The sequence below is a fragment of the Drosophila suzukii genome, chromosome 2L, assembly GCF_043229965.1.
Source record: "Drosophila suzukii chromosome 2L, CBGP_Dsuzu_IsoJpt1.0, whole genome shotgun sequence".
NCBI classification, from domain to species: Eukaryota; Metazoa; Arthropoda; class Insecta; order Diptera; family Drosophilidae; genus Drosophila; species Drosophila suzukii.
Window position 1 is genome coordinate 15,847,241 of NC_092080.1, and position 24,874 is coordinate 15,872,114.

The 24,874-nt window shown below is 39.2% G+C and overlaps 2 protein-coding genes across 8 annotated transcripts in view; one reads left to right on the forward strand and one right to left on the reverse strand.

Moving 5' to 3' along the window:
• nolo (no long nerve cord) overlaps positions 1-19,127 on the forward strand; it is a 61,587-nt gene extending 42,460 nt beyond the window's left edge. Inside the window, exons 13-20 of one of the 5 annotated variants that reach the window (XM_017081907.4) lie at positions 611-1,779; positions 2,047-2,158; positions 5,410-5,539; positions 7,156-7,278; positions 15,065-15,442; positions 16,326-16,682; positions 16,754-16,904; positions 17,593-19,127. In XM_017081907.4, coding sequence (XP_016937396.4) covers positions 611-1,779; positions 2,047-2,158; positions 5,410-5,539; positions 7,156-7,278; positions 15,065-15,442; positions 16,326-16,682; positions 16,754-16,904; positions 17,593-17,747 — 2,575 coding nt within the window. In that variant the 3' untranslated portion in view covers positions 17,748-19,127. Of the gene's footprint in view, positions 1-610; positions 1,780-2,046; positions 2,159-5,409; positions 5,540-6,838; positions 7,128-7,155; positions 7,279-15,064; positions 15,443-16,325; positions 16,683-16,753; positions 16,905-17,592 lie in introns of those variants that run through there. The other 4 variants (XM_017081922.4, XM_036812849.3, XM_065862869.2 and 1 more) reach the window with 4 other exon arrangements.
• A 663-nt stretch (positions 19,128-19,790) lies between these two features.
• The window catches only part of step (cytohesin steppke), a 36,667-nt gene continuing 31,583 nt past the window's right edge, over positions 19,791-24,874 (reverse strand). For all 3 annotated transcript variants that reach the window (XM_017089662.4, XM_017089663.4, XM_017089660.4), the window contains 6 exons: positions 23,476-23,574; positions 23,250-23,349; positions 22,982-23,156; positions 22,091-22,296; positions 21,801-22,014; positions 19,791-21,737 (listed from right to left, as the gene is read on the reverse strand). In XM_017089662.4, the coding sequence (XP_016945151.1) occupies positions 21,585-21,737; positions 21,801-22,014; positions 22,091-22,296; positions 22,982-23,156; positions 23,250-23,349; positions 23,476-23,574 (947 nt within the window). In that variant the 3' untranslated portion in view covers positions 19,791-21,584. The remainder of the gene's footprint in view (positions 21,738-21,800; positions 22,015-22,090; positions 22,297-22,981; positions 23,157-23,249; positions 23,350-23,475; positions 23,575-24,874) is intronic.

Below are 24,874 nucleotides of genomic sequence, written 5' to 3' on the forward strand. Positions count from 1 at the left end.
TATTTTTATTTGATTCGATTTGTGTGGCCGAGTGCAAACGTGCAAATGCAAAGGAATCGCCCATGGATCACAGCATGTGATGTGGCAGCTGACTTTTTATGCACATGTGGTGGAATTGTGAGTGTTCTGTCGGTGGGGCAGAAAATTTAATCAATTTTTTTCAGTGGCAAACAAAAGGAATTTAAAAAAACATTTTTCGTTGGAAATATTTCAATTAATAATTTGAGGTCCATACACTTTATTTTCACCCTGAAGCTTAGTTTTTAATAAACTTAAGCTTTATTTACCATATGTTGGATTTTGTGCCCTACTTAAAAAAAACATTAATGACAAAGTGTTCAATTTATTGAGAATATATGAAATTATTTACCTGTCTTTCAAAAAATCAAAATGTTTGTTTCTTTTTAATGCGTATTAGCTAAAAAATTCGTATTAGAAATATCTGCTTAAATTGTTACCACGAATAAATCTTTAAGATGCCCGTTTTATATTAAAATGTGTTTTTCTGTATAATCAGCTGGGAAAATCTCTCTTATTGCTGTATTAAAATTCTAACTAATAAATAATTCCCTGGCTGACTTTAATGAAAATGTATCTTTATAATCCTCAGCTACATCAAGGACACAGAGTGGTCGGGATGTAGCGTAACGTGCGGCGAGGGAATTCGCCGGCGGTCCTACAACTGCAAGATATTCCTGGAATACTCGCGAACAGTGGCCACCGTGAATGACTCCCTGTGCGAGGGAAAGAAGCCCCATGACGAGGTGGAGAGATGTGCCGAGGAGCCGTGCATGTCTCCCGCGCATCATTTTGACGAGCAATACCCCCGGGATGCGATTAAAGTGGGTGTTTCGGAGCCGGGAAAGACGTATGTGTGGCGGGAGCAGGGCTACACATCCTGCAGTGCCTCCTGCCTTGGGGGCGTCGAGGAGCTGATCATCAATTGCGTTCGCGAGGACAATGGCCGGGTGGTGTCCCCCTTCCTGTGCGCCCCCGAAACCAAGCCCGAGGCTCGGGTTCGCACCTGCAACGACCGCCCCTGTCCGCCCAGGTGGAACTACTCGGACTACACGCCCTGCTCCAAGAGCTGCGGCATTGGTATCAAGACCCGCGAGGTGCAGTGCATCCATGAGGTAACTCGCGGTGGTGACAACACCATGGTGGTCCCGAATAGCATGTGTCCCCAGCCGCCGCCGGCGGATCGGCAGTATTGCAACGTCCTCGATTGCCCCGTCCGCTGGGAGGTTGGCGAGTGGGCCAAGTGCTCCCACACCTGCGGCTATGGCTTCAAGGACCGCAAGGTGGAGTGCAAACAGATCATGGCCCAGGAGCACAAGATCGAGAGACCCGAATCGATGTGTCCGAGTGCCAAGCCGGCGGATAAGAAGCCCTGCAACGTAAAGCCCTGCCCACCGGAGGATCCCAAGCCGGTCATTCAGATCAGCAACTCCACGCACATCCAGCACGATCCCAAGAAGACCAAGATCACTCTGAAGGTGGGCGGAGCCGGGGTGGTCTTCTTCGGCACCCAGGTGAAGATTAAGTGCCCCGTGAAGCGGTACAATCGCACCAAGATAAAGTGGAGCAAGGACCACAAGCCGCTGCAGCGTTCGCGGAAGTTCAAGGTGTCCAAGAAGGGCGCCCTGCGTATACTCGATATCACGTTCCGCGATGCCGGGGTATACTCCTGCCACGCCGGACTGAGCTCCGCGGAAATCAGCATCGAGGTGAAGGCCAAGCCGGGCCAGCGTGCCGAGGACCTGGAGCGACAGGAGGCAGGTGGGTAATTAGCGGCGAGTGGTGCATCCAAACAGCGATGGGAAAACACCCAAACATTGATACCCGTGAAAACGTCCCTTAGTGCATTTTTAAAAGAAGGCACAATACACTTGTAATAGCTATTGCTTATACCTTGTAATACACTTGTAATAGCTATTGCTTATACCTTGGTACTTAATCAAGTAAACTATTTTGCTACCTAGCTCATCGCTGTCCCTAATGAGCTTATTTATTTAAGTAACATTTTCTTTTTGACCTGATTTCCAGATCGCTTGGTGCGTGAACGGAGCGGCACGGAGGCCCTTACTTCTGCGGATATGACGTCGGCGGGAGCGACAGGCACTTCCGCTGGAGTTGAAACTGATGGTCCCGCTAATGGGTAAGTAAGAGTTCTGTTCCGCTACCTTCTGCGAAAAGTTTTTACGCTATCTTCTTACTTTAGAGCATTTTCAGATAGGGCAGGTTTCGTGCAAGAGAACTGACAAACCGTATTCTTTTTTTTACCAATTCAAATGATTTCAAACTTTACATAAACCAGGATTTTCATAAGAAAGACTTAAAATAATTTTGTTCACGTCCATTTCTATGAAAATCGAATACCAAAGTAATTAATTAAATTAATTAATGAAGTCGACACTGGAATTTGAGGTTTTCCCCTCCTAAGATGCCATTTTTTGGTTAAAATATTTTCGTTGTTGGCCATTCAGCTGCACTTAGCTGTTTTCGATAACATGTAAAGAGGAAACTAGGCATAATAAGTCCTAACCCAGGGAATGGGCTTGCCTTTATGGAAATCATTTTCCTTTCGTCTTAATTTATTTATTTAACAAATTAAAGCTTGTATATAATACTAAAATGATTATTTGTAAGGAGCGCTAAAAGCTAAAGTCCTTTGGCCCGACCTTTCTTCTTTATTTGCAAATGGCGCTTCCGATTATAAATTTACTTGAGAAGTCCATTTTCACATCTCTCATTTCCCGGGCATAAAGCAAATTGACAGTTTTCCTTGGGCACTTTGCATTTTTCCAACCTCCCCGACATTCCAGCAGCAACTTAACAACATCCTTGCACTAACCTAATCTCTGACTCGATTCCCCCTGGGACTTTCCCTTAAAGTGTCCATTATGTTCTTCCCTATATATATTTTCTTTCTTTTTCTCGAGGAGAATAGCAAGATCCGTTTGGAAACATAGCAGCAATATTCGCGCCTTTACTGTTGCGGCAAAGTGGTAACCGCTTAGTAGTGGTCAGTTATGCACTTTCTCCATCCTCCCTTCTTGACTTCATATAGATGGTCTTCCGTTTCGATCCATTGCACTACTTTACCACCCTATACCCTTCACTCCAATCCTTTGGCCCACGCTGCGTATGCGTGTTATCATCGCTGGTGGCTGTCTAAGTGTTACTTCCGACACACCTTTCCCACTTGTGCCCACCTGCTTTGTTTGTATTTGCCTTTCCCTGGCATTAAAGTTTTATGCTCTTAAGCAACAACAGAAAATAAGGAAAACAAAACAAACTCTAAGTAAATTTTATGGTTACTTAGTTGGCTCACCTCTGCTTATATCCGCCCCCTTTTAGGGCGAAACCACTAACAAAAGTTGGCTATGACACTTTATGTTCTCGTGGCTTGATATCCTTTTGTAAGTAAAGGATGTACCGGGCTCCACCCAAAAAAAACTCCCCATAAATTTACAGGAAATGGCTTTTTTGTTGGTACTTTTTTTGGAGTTTAATAATTTTACTATATGAAGAAAAGTTTCCTTCTATTAGATAAGTTTTTTAATTTAAGTAATAAAGCTTTCCCAAATATCAGTGATATTATTTTTTTGTCTTTTGCTAATCTTAATAATATTATATTATCCTACAGTAAGTTCACCTTGATTTACTAGGTACGAAGTTAGATATATCTTTAGTCTTTTCAATCAAATTTAAGAGCGTTACAAAGTCGTTCAAAATCTTTTCGTAACTATATTTGTTCAGGAGTTGAGAGGGCTTAAATGTTAAATTCTGAATGCTGTTTGAAACTTCAGATTCCTTCGCTTTCTCTGCCAAGCTCTTCAACGTTTAACTCTATTGAGTACCTGGCGTGTTCGAGAGCAACCCCCTACAAACCCCCCGACCCAGTAAACCTTACCCAAAACTGCATTTCCACGCACACGTGTGCGCGGTTTATTTCGCAATTCGGGTTACGTGTTTTGGTTGGGTTAGAAGTTTAACATGCCAGAAATTACACAGTTACCTGCATACATAGATGTGCAATTTATATAGGGACAACAATTGCATATGTTCGCAATCGTGTTGTGCAGCCCTTTTCCCCTGCTTAACGCAAATGGTTAAAAGCAAACGGCCAACAGGAAAATGCATTTTGGCAAAGCCGCAGGCTTTTCACCATTTCCCCACCCAGCAAACGGCAAGGTTTTCCAAATTTACGGCGGTATTTCTGCGTTTTCTGGTTTTCAAATGCATCATCAACGTGAAAAGCGTGGCACAACTTTCGGCAGCGACTGTGTAGAAACAAAAAATATAAAATTGCAGCTCAGTGTAGTGGAAAGATGGGGGCCCATGTTTGATCGCATTTTAAATGTTTACAATACATATTTTATATCTTTGCGGTTGAGAGATGCTTTTTTTGTTGGTCCAATGTTGCACACACCCAGTCAACCAGTTTTTGTCAATTTTCTGCAGCTTGGAAAATATGCAAATATTTGCGAAAAGGTCCGGAAGGGGCTTTACTTAGTGGGTTGGATTTTGGTCTTTTGACCGGCCATCGGGTGTGGGCACAAAATGCTTTTTTGATATATTGTTACGGTGTTTTACTTTTAAATTATTATTTATGTTGCCTGGTCCCCCAGAAGGGGAATTTCAACAAACGACTGGCAGTGAATTGCAATGCAAGTGTGTGCAAATATAAAGCAAATTTGAGAGTAAATAAATGCTGAGGCAAATATAAATTGAGTGATGAATTTCGTTAAAAGGAAAGCAAAGTAAATAAATTCTAATACTTGACCAAAGTAAACTTTAAATTTGTATAACGTTGTACTTCGAATATTGTGTATTTAAATGTTGAATACATCGGACGGGCTTTAAAGAAAGCATATTGTATCTTCTTACTGTAACACGCTTGTTTTAATCGTGTGCTTTCAATAAAGAAGTATCTTTATTGCTGCAATCACAATACATACTTAATATTTTAATTTTAATGTACGGAATGAACAACAAGATAGAAAGGCATGTGTATATTCATTTTTAATGAACTTTAGGCATACTGTAAGACACCAAAATCTTCAATTAAATTTCTACAGATTTTAAATGCCCTATTTTTGTATGGACTCTATCGAAAGTAAAGTTCAAAGGCATCTCAAAAAACAAGCTGTTATCGCCACCGATGACTCTTGAAAAATGCAAGTTGTAACGCCTTTACAAAGACCATTTCGTAGGGAATACAGAAGGTGGGGCTTTGGTCAAGAAGGGTCACCACGAAATGGCAAACGACAGGGCTTTGTGGTTGTGGGAACGAAAATCTGCATTTGACATCTAGCAGGTCCGAAAGGCTGACCGGAGAATCCTGGCCCAACATTTGGCTTTAATATCCCATTTTCTTTTCTCATTTTCCACACATTTTTGCAGGTCGACGCAGCAGCAGGGAAATCGTCGCAGGCAGCAGCAATCTGAGCGTTTGCAGAACGGCAGGGAGCGGAATCGGAGGCCCAAGTCGGATGGGGTTCAGCATGCGGATAGCAGCATTATGGAGGACGATGTGAGTAGTTCCCAGTTCCCAGTTTACAGATTCGGATTCGGATCCGTTATGATTGTCCCACTCGATCAACGTCATTGCCGGGGTTTACGTACGTTTTAAATATGTTCCGGAAACGTGCAAATGTCGCCGTAGTCCAACCTAGTCCCTTTGGAGTTTACACAATTTCGTTGTGCATTGGATTTTTGCGGTCCCATTCGCTCCTCCCTTTTTCTTCCTATGTCAACATCTACGTAATTTGATAGTTTTTCCACTTGGCTTTCCCTATTTCTTTTGGGTTGCCTCATATCAACAGAATAAATATCTGTGCCAACTGTTGGCAGTTTAGATTTGTATCTGCCTCTCTGTCTCTCTCTCTGTGTTTGTTTAGTCCTTGCTCTGTCTTTTTCGACTGGCCAAACATATAATGTCCTTTAGAATGAAATTACGTATACGTACGGTTGGCAGACGGAGGAAAGCACCAAAGTCGAGCAGAGTGGATTGCAGCAGAGAAAGGTAAACGAAGAATCCTGGAAAACAACAAAAGATGAGGCATAGATTTTTGTCCTTGTTTCAGGAAGGGGAAGTTATAGGATTTGAAATCTTATTCCGGTCACCTGGGCCAACCAGCACTACCTGCCCAAAATTGCTGTTTGTCTGGCGAATGATTCGGGGTGCTGGGCTTTCCTCTGTTGGAAAAGGCAGCCAAGAATTAGCGTAAATACCCTGATTGAGTTGTAGCCGATGGGTGGAATTGTGATTTTGTGTTTAGGATATTCTTGTTACTAGAAATTTTATTATGGTCAAAGAAAATTCGATTTTCGGGTAAATATGGAAAACAAAGTGGCAAAGAAAACTAAAATTGGGTATAAGGTTTTGGAAAGGTGTGAAGTGTAAGGGTTTTATCTGGTTAGATAGGTGTAGGGAATTTTAAAACTTGAATAAAATGACTACACTGATAAAAAAACTTTTTAAATTGTTTAAATTAAATAAATTAATTTCATATGTAAAAAAATTTTTCGTTTCATTTTCATCCATTTTTTTTTTAACAGGTTTTTAACAGTTACAAATAATTTAAGAATTTTAAACTTTGACTTTTTTCATTAAATTAAAAAATTGTAAGGGTAATATGTCTAACATAGTTTATAATATTTATATGCAATTTATTATGTTTTATATTAAATTTCATTCAATGTGCATATCATTACTTTTATGTTCGCTTTTGTTTTATCAGTGTAGTATTTCCATTTACTATCAAGGATTCTTCTTTAATATTCCTAAGAATTGGTTTAAAAAGTCCGACTTAAATGCCTTCGCTTTCAGGTTGAACCGTTTTGATTGCTCTCCAGTACGCTCCCCCTCCCTTTACTAACAAACTTAACCTCAACTGTCGCCCCAGCACCGTTTCCGCTAATATATTACGCTCGTATCCATATCAGCATAGCCATAACTTGCAACCAAAACATATTGCTAATAAATAACGTCACACTTAATAACTATTTTCGCCATATTTCTTTCTTAACCCAACACAATGACCGAACCACACCCCAATCCAAACTCCAATCCGAAACCAAAACCGAACCCAAACCAACACCAATCCCAATGCAATGTATCTGTATCTGCTGCGTGGGCACCTGCAGCATTCGCAATTAGTGCAATCCGAGGACAGGGTTCCGCAGCCGGCGAGCGCCAGTAGCGGAAGTGGTCGCACCAGGACCCTCCTGGCCATGCCATACTTCCAGGCTCTGCTCAGCAATCTCCAGGTGAGGCGCATCCTTTATGCATCCCTTGGGTTCTCTTATTTCGACCATCCACTGGATGTTGTCCTTGTTTTATTGACAACAAAACTCACATTCCGTTGGCGATTGCTTTTTATTTACACTCATTCATTTCTTGGCTGCTCGTACGTACTTTCTTTTCGCTATTTCCTGATTTCAATGGCTTTCTTTTGCTTTCATTTCATTCATTTCTCAGGAGCCATGAATTTTCCCTTGCATGCGTGTGTAATTAGTGCACTTCGAGTGGGCGTGGCGTGTCGGGGGGCGTGGGCCGTGGAAATTGGCAAAGTGCTGCATATAAATTGGGCAAACGTGTGCATCTATATATTTGCCTTGAAGTCTGATTTGATTGGGCCTCTTTGCCGAAGCAGTGGTTGCAATTTGTCAAATGACAGGGCAGCTGAAACTGAAAATTGGCTGAATATATAGGCTAGAAACTTATAAGCCCAGCTTTGTCGTCCCACACATGTTCGCTGTTATTATCTATTTGTTTTGCATGTTTCATTGTTTGACATCATTGTTTAATTTGCGGCCAAAATTGCCTTAAATATGCTGGCAATAAGCTGGGGAATAGGCAGATAAATTGGCCTCGATTAGAATTCTAAGCTTATACAAGGATTAGAGAGAATAAGCACAGTAAATCAAAGCTTAACTTTAAATGAAATGCACTAATTCTTAGCAACACACCCTCTATTAAATTACTAATATACCAATAAACATGTAAAAAGATTAAAAAATGTAAATTTCAAAATCATATAGAGTTAGGAACCATTTTTAAAGTGCAAAAAATAAATAGTTCATACATAGTTTCATAGGCTTTGAATATTTTTGAATTATTTGCACATTTGCATCTATTGCATGATCAGTTACAGGATGAAGACCAATCAGATGTGATTGAATATACTCCCCAAAACTCTAAAACAATGATTTATCAATTTTTGTCTTTCTTTTTACATATACCGTCATCAATATTTTCCTTTACTCTTCCGTTTTTCCGGGGGCCCTCTGAAACATATTGTACAACACAAACAACATATCAAAATAACAAAACGGGAACCAATTTCGACTAATTTTCCCTAAACATATCGAATGCAACGTAGGTAAAACTTTCCAATAAATAAACACTTTTTGCCTGATTCCACTACTCATAAAACACTTTTCACTCTATTTTCGGCGCGTAAAAAGGTTACCTGATAACCTTGATATTCTTAATTTCCTTATAGCCAAAGGCAATTCAATTGGTATCGCAAAATATTTAATTAAAAATGTTATATTAAATTTTTCCTTTTCCTTATGGTATTCGCCGTCGGGAAACTTTTTGCGCGCCTGCCATCAAAGACATTTTTTGCTGGCTTTTTGTATGCATTTTATACATTGTGAAATGAGCAAACAATTGGCATAATAGGTAAAAAAAAGCTTTAGTTTGCACTAGAAAGTCGACTTTTCCAGAAACAGCATGTTGCCAAGTTAAAAGCTGACAAATTTATAAAAATCCTAGAGAAACATTCGAAAATTTACAAACAAATTTGGCTGCCACTATTTTAAGAAGCTTATTTTTGCACTCGCCAAAATAAGTACATTTTAAGTCGGTGCCCATATTCAACATGCTACATTTCATTATTATTAATAGCGCTGTGACAACCAATTAGTCAAAAGTGTTCCACAACTTCAATTCTTTCTGCTGATATCTGTTTAAAATAATTAACATATGTACACATTACAATTATTTTAAAGTATCAAACAACAAATAGCAATAAATCAAATAATAAATAAGTCAATGAATTGGATTGCAAGTTTATTTTTTTTATAATTACTTTTGAAGCCACTATCATGCAAATATTTAAACCAAATAAATGATGGTAAAAAATTGATTTCACCTGTTTCTGTTTTTGTCAAATTCTCTTTAAATTTGTCATTACCACAATTAGAACACCTATAATTTATTATTCATGAATCAATCATTGACTTTAGCAATAGCAATTTTTATTGTGATTCTGTTGTTGCATATATGCATGTTACCACACTCATGTTCTAAAATATTTACAATGTTAATTTCTATAAATAATTTACCCAAAACTATATATTATTAACTAAAAACTAACTTTAAATGTTTATACCAGAAGTGCCCATAGTCTATCGTTGGATTGTTAATGTTTGATATGCAGGCTAGGTAAGTGCCGCGCCATCGTCAACTGTCGGGAACACGTCCTGAAATTCACAGAAACTTTTCTGCACAACGAACAATTCGGAAAACTTTTTTACAAACTTAATTTGTTAATTCTTTATACCGCGACTCATTGGGGCGTTTTGTCTACATCCCGTCCCTCTGCAACTTTGTTTATTTCCCTTTTCACCACATAAAAGGTTTTTGAATAAAGCCAAAAACTAGTTTGGCTTATAATTTAGCCATCAGTCTATGGCATAGCTGCCTCTGAAACTGCCAACAGAACATTTTTGGGAGCATGTGTACTTGGCTAGGACGCGGTTTTTTAGCTGATATTTATTATGCAATAGAAAATAAATTAAACAGTTGGGACTAGCTGGGAAAAGTTTATCTATAAAAGGAGTCACTCAGGCAGCCATCACCAGCTGATTTATAGACACAGTTCAGGGAAAAAGTAATGGCTAATCTTTAATCGAAAATAAATAAATCCTATCATCTTGCTGCACGTATTAAAATAAATTAGTCATCGAAACTTAAAGATATTTTCGTTTTTCTTATTAAAAAAATCACCTTTTACAAACATCAAAAAGGTTTAGTTATCCCTAGACTTGCTCTAAAAGAAAAAAAATTAATGTAAAATAAATTTAATGAACTTCAGTTTATTATACAAATTTTAAACATATTTCCATATATTTTTTTTAATTTTTAAATAGTAATACTAAGACATATAATAATATTTTGTTAAAAAGATAAATGTTGCCAAATACTTTTCGCATGCACTGTGCTATTATTTCCAAACAGTTGTACTCTTCATCCGACGAAAACCTTCTACAGGAAAGTTCGGGAGGGGTTAATAAAAAATATTACCACACAAACCGACGAATGCTGAACTACTGGCAGAGTTGAGTAGACGTTACCATCGCAGTATGCAGATTAGGCAAAAATAATTTATGATGCCCGGCCAGGCGGGTAGCTGGATCCGGCAGAATAGACCAATCCCAGCCAGAAACTTTCGGTGCAGGATTCAGGATCTGTGGATGCTGGCGGGAAGAGGTGGGTTCTGTGATAGGGCGACACTCTTCAGCGGCATTTATCAAAGCTAGTTACCGGAAAATTGTAAGCCCCACACTATTCGCAGAATGATACCATCAGCCAAATAGAGGGAGCGATTATAACTAATTTTGCCAGCATTTTTGCTGGAAATTCTCGTGGCTACGCAAACCAACATGCAGACCACTAAAAATATGCAGTGGTTTAAGAGCCGACAGATATTGTCGGGGTTGTTTGTACGGGGTGACAATAAAACAATTTGGGTCGAAAGTTTGCGGCGGTTTGATTAACTCTTTGCGGCACCCGCATTCTCCCTCTTAACACCCTCTTTTTACGACCGACTGCTCATAATAATAATTTGTCATAATTGTTAAATATTTAATATATTTGCATTTCATTTAGTCGCCATGAAAGTCGAACTTTATAGTCGCAGAAAATAATGCGTTTGTTGATTTGTGCATTTGGAGTTATGCGGGATTGGAGTGTGCAAACAAATTAATTGAAGTATTTAAAAGCTGATATCATGATCCGGCAAAGAGCTGATTTTTACCTAAATATATAGCTCTTCAACTAGTTTGTTTTTGATCGTTTCTGAAGTTACGAAAATGTAATACTATTTAATACAGATTAGGAAATCGAAAATAGATAGGAGACTTAATGTTTTTATGTAATATCGGATACCAAATCCAAAGCTAAGTGATAAAAATAGGTAAAACGGCATAACTTCAGTTTTTGAATATTTCATTATATGACAAGCTGTTAAAAAAACTTAAACTAAAGTCTTGTCTTTTAGTAAAACTTTTCAGTTTCAAGAATATTTAGTTAATTTATAGCAATTTACTACAAAATAATACTTTTGGAAAACAAGAGGAACGTTGGCCCAAATAAAAATATAAATACGTTTTTTTTTGCTTTTTAGATAATATTAAACGACTATTTTGTAGAGGTATTTACTTTACTTGTTTATCCTTTCAGTATAATTAAAAGATCATCATAACCGAGTTGTTAATAGATAAACTTTTTAAATACTCCCAAGGTATTTCAAAGTTTATGAACCGGTTTCTGAATAGATATTTCATATGCTGAGTGGATATTTTGATTTATTGGCCCGCTGAGCCTATCAGAAAATTATCCCAAGGAGCAATCACTTAAGACCATCATCTATCTAATGGCAAACAATGGTATTTATTCTGCAAACCGCGCCACTCACTTCAGAATCAAAGTGTTAAACTCTTTATCTGGACCGTAAACGTTCATTTCATTCAATAGTTAGCTGTCTTTTGTAAACTGGCCTTCGTCATTATTCCTCTCCTTGGATTTCTATGAATGCAAATCCATTTCATGTTTAATTGCATTGTTGCCTGCGGGAATCCAAGAGATGCTCATTAGTAGTTTCATGCCGGCATCCTGCTGCTAATAATGGATTTCCATGGCTACTGGGCTGCCACCTGAATCATTTCCTTGATTAGACTGCGGAATACAAGTTATTGCCTATGCAGGATAATGCATTTTCATCATGGTCATCGATGAATCGGGTTAGTTAGTACGGTTTAGTGTGCTCTGAGCATTCCTAATTAGCTAAGTGAATGCATGGCCATAATTTACGGGCCAACATTTGGCCTATTAATTATTGTGCCCACGCCAAACAACTAATTTCCTTTTATATTTTCGCCAAACATCAAATTTAGCTGGGTGCTAGAGCGCGATAATAAATTTCCAGAGACCGCTGGTGCCACATATTCGTCATGTCGGGCGTAAATGGTTTAAAACAAGCAAAATGCTGGCTTTTAATTTTGATTGCAACTATTTATTAATGGCAGGATGTGGGGCTGCAGGATGTTGGATGCAGCATCCGCTGGATTTCGCCTCCGAGGCATTTTAGCCGCGCTCCACTTAAACTCCATGCCATTTGCTGCAATTTTTCCCCTTTCTCTGTGAAAGGGCTTGTTTTTATTATTTATTTGCCAAACAGCGCGTACTGCTGGCAACATTTAAACTTAAATTAAACAAAATGACACACATTTCAGTCGAAAACTGCACTGCTTCGTGGTTCGCTTCTGTTTGGTTTGGTTTGGTTGGGTTGACTTTGGGTTTTAACGGGTTTACGTTTACTTCAGTTCGGTTTGGTTAGGGTCTGTCTCCGGCAGCGTTTGGGTTCGCCTGTCAGGCGTGAGAATTTAACGATGTGCGTGGTCCAATGTGCAAAAGTTGCTAATGAGTCTGTGCTGTATACATTGAATGCAGTTAAATCCGGGGACGCAGAAGGCGACTGGAAGTCGTTCAAACTTTAGCACATAATTAACAGCCCAAGTCAGAGATATTAATGTGTGCTATAAATATTATGAAGTGTACACAAAAATTATTATATTTGCTTACCATCTACGGACCATCGGACCATAAACGAGATTTTAGCAGAAAATAATTGCAACTCGGAAATATCATACATATAACTATATGCAATACCTACCAGCTAAAGTAGGATCTGTCGTACCGTCCATGGTAAATCTCATTCAAAGTCCGTCCGAAAAAGTTATAGACAAAGCAAATTCGATCTCTGGATTCCTTAAGTTTATCTGAACATAATAATATATGAAAAACAACACACGTTGATCTTAAAATTTAAAATGTTAATTGTAAATTGAAATATTAATCAAATCAAAATATGACTATAAAAGCTTTGAAATTTAATTATATTTATATATGTTTTAGATTATTTGTAATTTAATCCAGTCGAAAAAGACTTAGCAGTCTGGCTGATAACCTAGTAGATGTAGCTCTCACATTGACGCTCTAGAAAACCCAATTTCCTTAACAGGGACTGTATCTGTTCGATAAATGTTGAACCTTACTCCAGAGGTTGTCCATTAAAAAGTAATAAGTGGTATGGGTAAATAAGGATAATTGCAACGTCACTGCTATCTAATTGTCTTCCAAATTAACCTCCCTTATAAGGTGTTCCTGATCAGAATGGACTGTATATTTATTCAGGCAGAATCTGCAGAGACCACACTTCCGCTCTATGGATCTACCAAATTGCCATTCCATTTTGCAGCAATAATCTGGCTACTTTGTTTGGCAAAAACAGGGCAAGAACTGTGTGCTAATTACAGTTACACAAGCGGAACACATGGCAGTCGCTGGAGGATCCCCCAGAAATCCCCGAAAATTCCAATTCCATAGCCTTGACTGCACTGCAATATTGACAAGAGCAACGATTCCGATTGCGGTGACAACAATAAAAGGCACTGGGGGCGTGGCAGGGGCAGAGGCGTCGGCGGAGGCGTCATTGTCATTGTCGTTCCTGCCCCTTGTTGGCCAACAAATGACAAAGGGGGGGCTAGCCGGCAAATAAAAGCGCAGCAGATGCAGTCAACAATGCAGCCAACAGCAGAAACTATGCAGGCGCATTTGTCGCTTTCAAGTGGCACTTGGGAAATCATCTTTGTGTGCCTCAGAATCACCCAAAAGCCCACCCAAAACCCACTCAAATCCACCCACCCAATCCTGCAACCTACTGCTGCATCGACTCTGGGCAGCTGCAAATGCAAACGACCAGAGAAATGACGATGACGTTGGCATAGGTCCTCCATAGTGCTTGAAAATGAGTTCAGGGGGAGCTGGGATGCAATGGGAAATGGTATGACCAACACAACCCAAGTGCAAAGGACAATTTTTGGCATATAGGTTGGAGATTCCGGCCGAACACGAAATTATGAGACTTTACGACATTCAAAAAATTAAATTTACGATGTCGTTTGTTTCGGTTTGAAGATTATACCAAGTTCTTTATGAGAAATTGAGGATACTTGTTGTTTAAACTTTATTTTGTAGAATACGAGTATTCCCAATATTTGGGTTAAAAACATTAAATATTTTAAATTTAAAACCATTAAGGTTATGAATTTTCAAGTTTTCCTTAGTAGAAAGTTTATGTATATGTTAATTAAGGATACTTATTGTCTAAACTTTTTTTATTAAATGAGATTATTCCTAATACTAAGGCTTTAAGTGCATTTATAAAATTTACAACCTTAAAAATATATTGTCAATATCTATAGAAGGAACTTTGCACTACGCCAGCCAACTAATCTAGGTGGGCTTTAACAAATCGAGTTATCCCGCCGAGAGAGTATTTTTGGACGAAAAACCCACGACTGCATTTGGTAGTCAAATTTTCGCAGCTCACATATAGGGGGAAATTAGAGGGCGGACTGAGGGGTATGCTGTTCGTAGGTCCTGTGGCTAATCGGATTTCGCAGTTCGTAGTCAGTCAACGTGAAGCAATTGATGAGGGTAATTCAAGTGTGCATGCATGAAACATCCCACCTGACCACCTCCCCCTGCACATACATACATGTATACAAATGAACCTATGCAACAGATCGATGTAAGTCAGGAAAGCGGAAACGGAAACGCGGTGGCGGTTGAGCACCGAAGTTTAGCCTCGCATATCGAACAAGAACAAACACGAGTGGCTTGGGCCCTGAGATGCATATGTACATAGGTGAATTTCCCAGTTGGGAAACTAATGATTTTAAACAACCCACCCACCCACAGTTTCTATGGCCGCTGCAGCGCTTCAAGGACTCGCGTGGCCAGCACTTGCTCCAAGGCGAGGCGCTCAAGTACGGCGTCGATTTGGAAGGCTCCCACTTCGAACAGGACGAGCCGGTGCGTGTGCCGGGCGCCAAGGAGCTGCACACGGAGGCAGGAACCATACGCAGCGATTCGCTCGATACGGATCCTGAATCCAAGGGGCAGCCGGAAACGGAGGACATTCCGCCCCACATGCCACATGCTCGATGGGAAACGGCGGTGGCAACCACCACTACGGCCATGCCAAGCCTCGAGAGCGGTGGCTTCGTCTTCAAATGGCTGCTGGGCGAGTGGTCCAAGTGCTCCCAGGAATGCGGAGCAGCTGGTAGCGGTTTGCAGGTGAGTTGAGTAATTACTGATGGTCGGTCTAAGGACCAAGGTGGGTTCTCTTCTAATTAACGTGCATGGAAGCCTTCAATATTGGGAATGGTTGTTAACTAAGTAACCAGAGATGACGAACTTGTAGTGTATATATAAAGGTATCCCATAGAAACTACGAATTAATGCACAGCCAAATCCTCTTAAACTTTTCTATTCCAATTTCTTATCATTCAATTTGTATATCTGTAAATTGATTTTCTAAGGTAAATAAGGGCTTACAATAGATAGCTAGTATTTCTGGATCTTAATAATATCGACTTTTATATTCCATTATATGCAAAAAAAAGTGCCTTTGATGCTTAAAGTTAAAATAACCTTATGATAGTCTCGATTTTGGGTAATACAATTTAGGTGATAGGACCCTTAACGACTGTATTCCTAGTATTTAATAGTATTGACTTCAAGTCACCCTTATACGTAAGAAATGGCTTAAAATTGAAATCTTCTTATTATATTTTTAATATAGACCTATTGTAAAATCTTAAAAAGTAGACCTACGAATTGAAATTCTTAAATGCTGTTTTTTTTCATTTTCACTTTTTGCACTCCAAGTTATCTGAAGTGTTAAATATTTAAGCGATTTTTTTAAACAAGAGCTTTCACTCGCTTTATTCCCAAAGCAAACAGGCTATCATAAAAGAGAAAAAGAAATGCGTCCCAAGGCAGCCAGCGACATTTATGCAATAATTAGCCAAGTGCATGGGACTTGGAGAACCGGGTTTCAACGGCTCGATAAAATCAAGAGCTGGACTAAATATTTTAACAGTCCCACTCCTACTTTAAGATACACTAAAGGAATCTTACTCATTTTTTTCCATCTTACATCAACTCCAATCCCCAGCGACGCACGGTGAGCTGTCAGAGGGAAAAGGCAAAGGCCGGGAGCAGCAACGACACCGAAAACGACGTCCTGGATGTGGATAACTCCGAGTGCTCCGCCCACGGCCTGGAGCTGCCCGATCTGTTCCGTACCTGCGGCAACGAGGCCTGTCCGCAGTGGAGCAAGGCGGAGTGGTCGCCTTGCCAGCGATCCCGCTGCCACGGCAGGAACACGGCCATCCAGCGCCGCGAGGTGACCTGTCGCTACGACAATGGTACGGTGGGCAGTGCCTGCGACGAGTACGAGCGACCGGCGATGCGACAGGAGTGCTACAACGAGCGCTGCAAGGGCATGTGGCGCGTGGAGCCCTGGTCCGAGGTGGGTCCCGATTCGCCCATCAGTCGTGTGGGTTAAATATTCATTATGCATCTCCAATCTCTATCCTGCAGTGCAATGCGCCGTGCGGCCGTCAGGGCATCAAGTACCGCATCCTGCAGTGCGTCTGGTACGGCAGTCGCCGGCCAGCGGGCAATGTGTGCAAGCACCAGCCCCGCCCCGCCGTCATGAAGGTCTGCAAAAGTCCGCCCTGCCAGGCCAAGTGTGAGTATCGATTGATGGTGGACCCAACGGGTTCGTTGCCACACTCTACCAGGGGTTACGTTGTCCTACATTATTTTTATTTTATATTATTTTCATTGCTTGTTCTTTTTGACTACTGCAACATACTTTAAAATTAGTTAAGTGGTATTAAAAACTACCTCCTAGGCAAAAAGTAATGTGAATTTGTCGCAGAAGGCGCTGATGGCCACACCGGTATGGGGACTATTTGGCATGTTTCGAGGATTGGAAAAAACGTTGTCATGAGTGTATTTTATCGGGAGGAGATTACTTTAAAGGGGCTGAAATTGATTTTGAAGAATAAATAAAGATTTTTCATTTTACAAATAAATTCCCCTTACTTTGCCCACAGTAGTAGTTTTAATCCATTGAAATTAAAGAAACTATATCTTTTACCATCGAGAAGTGCAACCAATACGATTAAAAAGTCTTAGGTTTCGGTTCTTTTTGTTATGTTCATGGCAGAAGATTCAATTCTTTCTTAAATGTTTAAAAACGTGACCAAAAAAGTGTTCGGTTTGAAAAAGAACGTCATATGATATGATATGATGATATAGTGACTCTTCTCTCTTAGTTTGATTTAGATTTTCCCTTTATATTACATTAATAAATATTCCAATTGTGTGATTTTATTGGATTACCACTAACATTATCGATTTCCCACCTGCAGCCTCCACCTCGGCCTCACTGCACTGTCGCGATTCCTCGCGGTACTGCCGCAACGCCCGCGCCATGGGCCTGTGTCGCCTGCATCGCTACAAGGAGAAGTGCTGCGGATCCTGCCAGCAGCCACAGCAGCAACCCAATCAATACCTATTCCAGTAACTCCGCTGCGGCCTACCAAATGAGCGAGAAATTTACGAACTCTGCAAGCAATTACTCTAAGTACCGTAAATCTAACGAACTATAGCAAGATATAAAGTTAAACTTATCCATATGTATGTATTGCCAGCCACACTAACACGAGTTCATTACGTTAGTTAGATACATTTGTTCGATTTAAAAAGACAGAATAATTTATAAAACATTTCCCGAACCCATTACATGATATTTGGGTCTGAGCTAAGCCTAAATATTGTAGGATCTGTCCTAGGCAGGATCTCTCTGGCCAATCAATCGACAAACAACCTGACCTTAATGTTTAGCTACTAATTTGATCCTCTTAACAAATTTTTGACATCCGCTTTGCTTTAAGCAATAAAAACCTTTAAAAATAATGACTTTGAGGTTCTAAATTTTCACTACGTCTCAATTTATTCAAGTGTCATACAATCTTGAGTCGAAAATTAAAACAGGTTACATAGGCGTGGCAAGAGGAAAAATAAAAGTTTAAGGTAAATTAACCTAGCAAATAATGAAAGTAAGGATTTAGGCGTGTGATCATGAAATATGATTCGATTTAATGCTGACTCAAATGGCCCACAAAAAGTAGTTGAAATGTTTTAGCAAAAATCTCCGACTAGCATTAAAACTAAATTAATCAGCTGAAATCACAAAGCCTATGAAGCATGTTTTAAATTTGTCAGAGAAACATGATGACAAAAAACAAATCCGCACTGTTACCTAATGTGAACGAAAACCGAATACTAATATGTACATATAGTGAAAGACAGATATTTAGGCAACCTTATCGATATGCACCTTTGACTATTCCATCGTCAGTTTATGGCACTGAATTTACTTTCGTTTTGCATTTACCAATTTACCACTAAGGATATTGTAAATAAATCGAATTCGTCACTAAATCAACATTTCATTTAAAGGCCAACCATGTAATTTAATGAAGGAAAAACTATGTGGATTAAATATGTACGCCTATTTGTAATTAGTTTTTTATGGACAAATTATTTTATAAACATTAACATAAATCTAAACAATAAATAAATACTGCGGCGTGCTAGCGTCTGACTATAGTTTAAATATATGCATTGAAAAAACGAAACGAGGCAAAGAATCCCGCGAATGTTAAAAGCGTAAATAAATATTTAAGCTGTTAAGTGAAAGTTATTGATAATAAACACATACAAGTAAACGCAACCGTAACCAATGTTAAACACAAACACAAACCCAAACAGACATGTTAACACATTAACGCAGCCCCACATCAATACATACGCTCCAATCCCATAATACAGCAAGGATATGAAAAACTGCGAAATATTGTAAGGATTTAAAACAAGTGTGGAATAAATATTAAATACTGAACATCTGGGCGTATTTTTTGGAAGGGACCGATATCGTTTGGTAATTTTTAAAGCGGATAAATATAATTACTCATACTGGCGTCAGTGACCAAGCTATAACTTTTTCAATATCTGTTGGGTTTTCGGTAGATCAATAAGTTATAATAATTCGCACTGTCACAGATTGAACGAGGACAACATTCGCTCCGTTGATAATAGTTATTTTAGTTCCTAAGTTTTCGAAGTTCATACGGACAGACAGTTATATACGGATGTGATTAGGTCGACGCAGTTATTAATCCTCAATAAATGGTATTTTTGCTTTATGGGTCGTAAACTTTTCTCTCGAACTGTTCCTACATTCGATTCCAAAATTAAAGTATTATTTGTTTTGCAATGTGCCAAAAGATAACCTTTAAGTACTCGGTGTCCTTCTTAATTCGCTGCTTATAAATTTTAAATTTCTATGGCTATCATAACTATAATCTTGGAACATTTTTTTTATCAAAATTGCGTACTTAGAAAATATAACACATTCATACGATTTCAAATTATTTTGATAGTAACTTTTTTGAGATACCATGAGGAAGTCCTTTGTACTTTTGTTTTTGTGGACTTACAAAACATTTCACAAATTTCGTTGTTTAGCTTTAAATCTTTTCAGTAATAAGCATACACATTTAAATTGATTTTTTAATAAACGTTATATAATATTTATTTGATGTTTATGTATAATTTCATATAATTATCTGTTCATGTTACGGTTAAAGCGATACAAAATACTAAACTACACTATTATTTACTGGCATACTTATTCATTTAACATCAAGTTATCCTGACAATATATACAAACTGTTTATTTCTGTTTATTAGAATGCTAAAACGCACATATTCACAGGCGTAAGCTAGGCCTAAACAATATAATTGCCCACATATAAGACAAACAATTCGTAGAACATAATACATCCTTCGAAATGAGTGATCTACTATTAATATTTTTATGTATGTACATTCGATTAAAACACAAGATATATATTTGATAATACACAGTAATGTTATTTGAAGTAGTTATACAGAGCTAGCTAAATTATTTATAATATTGCAAAATCGTTTGGGACTGCTGGTTCCAAATAATTTATATGACATGACAGTTCCCAAATTGAAAATTCAAAACACATGTTAAGATGCTGTTAACAGTGACAATCAAGGCAAAATGGATAAGTGACAAAGAAATGTGATGTGATGAAGTTTATTCCTCAGTCTCGAACCAAAACAAACCACATAGGATCTGCTAGGAGCTCTTTCATCAATGATATCACAGAGGCTCAACATACAATCTACTATTACATATAACAGCATCTTATGGCTATCATAAGATTAATGCTGGCAACCGAGTTCTTTTTCATTGATTTTTAGAGCTACTTACATTCCCTGTTTACACATTTGTCATTAGCGTGCTATTTTTCCATTTTCTTTCAAAGTTATTGTATGTGATATCAACTCTGGCTGGAACACTTTTCGGTTGGATCGTTTCTCACTATTCAAGTTAACAAAGTTGACATAAAATGCATTTTCAAAACACTTACAAAGGACAAACAAATTTTTTAAACTTATAAGGAAAGCGTCCATTAGAGTTGGAAATTGGCATGTTGTAGTAATAGTTTAAATTAGATCTTTGGTTCAATATAAACTATGTTTGCCTATTCCACAATCTCTGTGTCAAACCTGCTTGCAGTCTAAATGCATTTATGTATTGTTTCTGTTAATTAGACAGTTTAACTTTTTACATTTTTCATTCGTTGTTAGCTTTATCATTAGGTTCTCAGAAAGACCTTTTTTAGCTTGCACCTACTTTATGTAATTGGTTTTATAATAATTGCCAAGCAACATTTGAATTCCGTATTCATTTGCATTGAATAATCATTTACATAAACTACAGCGTTCCAACAGCGTTTTGGCGGCTGGGATATGTTTCATAGCACTAGGGATTTCTACAATAGAGGGTGGTGGGACAACTTAGGTGGTAAACGCTAATTCAAAGACATATTCGTAGAGTTACGTCTATAATGAAACTAAACAAAAATTTGCACTAATGAAAATGTATATAAATGTGTATTTCTTATTGATGCAATTTTCAGTTATTTTCCATATCATTCATATTGGTTTTTCTTAATGTAAATAAATTATATCACAACAATAGAGACAAAGTTTGTGGTTCGGAGTGCATCGGCGTGTGATGGCTTGTTTCGAGTCAATCAAACAGGATACATAGACATAATTGGGTATTGAACAAATTACAGGCATTGGTTCAACATGGAAATTCTCAGATACACACGCACACACACAACGTTTAATTATATAATTTGGGTATATGCATATGCACTTGTTGTTTAAATAGGGGGAGAGAGAGCAGCCACACACGCGTAGCAGAGTTTCACTGAGATCCAAGACAAAAGTTGCGCCGAGCTTTATCTTAATATTAACTGTTGCTGAGCGCCTTCTTCTTTCTTTGTACTAGGATGTCATAGAACGGATTGTGGCTGATGGACTGCGTCAGCCGCTTGACCCACTCCTGCTGGTCCTCCTCCGTGGCAGCGGACATGCGGTACACCGTATGCTTGCCCTCAACCACCTGCAATAGGGATACAGAATGTAATTAGCTTTTAATTCAGACTTCTTATGGCAAAGTACTCACCTTGCCCTCGGAGTCAGTCTTGCAGGCCTTAATGATCTCGGCACCGCCAGAGGCATAGAGCTCAAAGCAGTGCGGTTTGCTGCGATCGTGAATCTCGCGTACCGATATGTTCTCCAGGGGAATAATGCCGCGCGGCTCCTTATCGGTGGTATATTCAAAATAGTATAGGCAATTGTCGTTCAAAATAAACCAACGTCGTTTCCACGATTTGTATCTTTAGGAAAATAGAGAAGAAAATACATGCGTAAGTTAGGAAATCCCACATTGAATGGTTTCTTTTAGCAACTCACCTGCCGCCTTGCTTCCACAGCCAGCCCTCCTTGTCGGGATTGAAGAAGGTGTGCATCAGATCATTGCCATCGTCTTGGGGTATTTTGAATGGCTCCGTTCGAATGGACTCGTAGAGGGACTCCAGCAGGCCGCGGGGCAAATCTCCGCCGTTGTTGATGCCACGATTCATCGATATGAATTGCTCAACGGTGGGTTTGTCTTTAACCTGTTGGGTAAAAAGGGAGACCGAGAGTTAGCATCACATATAAAAACAAAAATGTATACCGCTTACTTATAAAAGTACACTTTTAATTAACTTTTGATGTGCTCATATTCAACTCAAAGTGCACAACCATATTCGCTACAGTTCCTCTGTATATTCTGCACACTTGCCCTATTTATAGCTATCTTAATTAGTAATTTCTCTAAAGATCGGTCGGACACACGCCCCAGCAAATGCAGAGGAGAAATGCGGAAGTAAATAGCTGCAATCCCGATAATTGCGGGCTGACAACCAGCGAATACAAATTTAATTTCAAAGTTGAAGGACAGATCCGGGGCACGCGTCTTGCATTTCTTTTTTGGGGTTTCTAATTTTTTTGGTTTTGGCATAAGCAACTGTTTCCTGACATCCGGTTGGCGATAAAGATGTTAAAGAACTTGAAGTTGATGCCAAGAAATAAATTTAGCAAAAGACTTAATATATTACAGTGTTATAAGAAGATTTACCGGGCAAAGGCATTTTTAGGTATAATATCTCTAATGATTCACGTAATTTTTTGTTGATAGGTAATAATGTTCCTTAACTTTATAAAATAGTATGATATTCTTAGTGTGTATCTAAATAATTAAAATCTCTTTTTATTTTTCTCTAAACCTTCTTGTATGATTTTACGATTTGTTGCACTTACCGATGGATTGTGCAGCGATGTATTGAGCATTATAATGGCGAAGCTGAGCACGTAGCAGGTGTCCGTGTTGGTGAATATATCCGGATTCAGTTGGCAATAGCGCTGTGCGAAGGTCTCCATCATGCGGTCGATCTTTTGCGCCTCGCCGGGCAAGCGAAATGACCACAGAAATTGTCTGTGGAAAGTGAAAGGCGGAGCGGGAAGAAAGGCGGGGAAAGTGCCATTAGCGATAGTCGTAATTAGAAGTGGGTGTCGGGTGGGGACCTACCTGAGGGCCTGCACTAGAATGAGATTGGTAAAATCGTGGAGCGCCACAAAGGCCTTCAGCACATCCTCATTAAAATCGTTCTTTTCGCCAAGGTAATCGCCTGGAAAAAAGAAAACGGACCATTAAAATGTATGTTTGCAGTAAGTATAATTGTTTTTTCCGATTTTGTTTTAGCGATGGCCATAAAGGCAAGGTCACTTAATGACTTCTGGTTGGGATAACTTACCAATGGCGGTTTTATTCAGTCCCTCGCCCTTGTAGAGGAAATGTGCCACATCCTGGGGATCGTGACGCAGCAGTCTATTCTCTACGAGATACTCAATGCCTAAAAAAGAATAAAATAAAGAATATAAGTTTACGAGTATCAAGATATGGGTTTTACAACTGCAGCGCAGACTTTGTAATCACAACGAATGCTCCCGGAAAAGCAAGCCGCCGCGCCAGTCACAACAAAGAAATCAAATCAAATCATATAATATAATATACCCATATATGCATGCATTCAAAGCCAGCGACCCGCAACATAAACCACAGCAATCTCAATAAAGAAGGAATACGGAAAAATAAAGACAGAACAAAGTGGGAGCGCACCATAATAACGATGTCATTATTTGCCAATCAATGAAGAAGCTCAACCAATTCCCATAAAAGCTGCAAAAACGCGAGCAAATCACACGCAAACAAATGGAATTCAACTAGAATTATTAGATGTAAACAAAAATGTATGAATATAAATAAATAGGAGTTCCTATAGTAGATGTAGATGGCAATGTCCGCCAGGTGGCGCTTAGACAATACTAGGAATCTCACAGATTGGAATTCCAGATTGAAGTCGGCATTGCCATCGGGAAATTCTAATAACACACATGACAAATCAGTTCGAAGGATGTGGATAAAATGGGGGCTGACAGGATAGAACTTTGAGCCCCGTCTACGTGGAGGTCCTTTAATCCGCTCCTGGCTTCCCGACGATTCTCTCACTCAATGTTGGTAAGCAGAAAGTTTTGCGTGACTTCGGGAGCTTCACGCGCGATTAACATCGCCAAGTTGGCAGAGCGCCCTCCTATCCATCCAATCCTCCCTATAACACCCCTCTCCAGGGGGGCATCATTTGAGCGTTATGGATGGCACATTTGTGTGCCATTAATTTGAGTGTTCGTGTGTGGATCTGTTTGCGTATATTGCTGATAATCGGCCGATAAGGCGACAAATGACGATGACACCACCATCACCACCACGACTCATGTGGTACATTCTCGAGTGGAACTTTTTTAATAAGCGACGACAAAACAGCTCGTCTCTGGCCGGGATTCGATTTGGCTTTTGTTATTCAGCCATCTACGGCACATGCACCTCCCGAGCCTCCCCACTTTGGATTAGCATTTTTATTGTGCGCCCTATAGATACATATAGCCGGAAAGCCGGGCAGGATGTGATGTCTTTTGTGGGGAGCTGCGTGGCCTAATTTCGACTTGTCGACGGTAATTTATGGCCAAGAGAGGTTGACGTAAATATTTGATTGGTTTTAAACGAGTGGGCCAAGTGGGAGATGGGATGGCAGGGTGGTTGTGGAATGTCCCAAGATATGGGGCGGGAAATTGAGATGTTCCAGAGATGGGTAAACG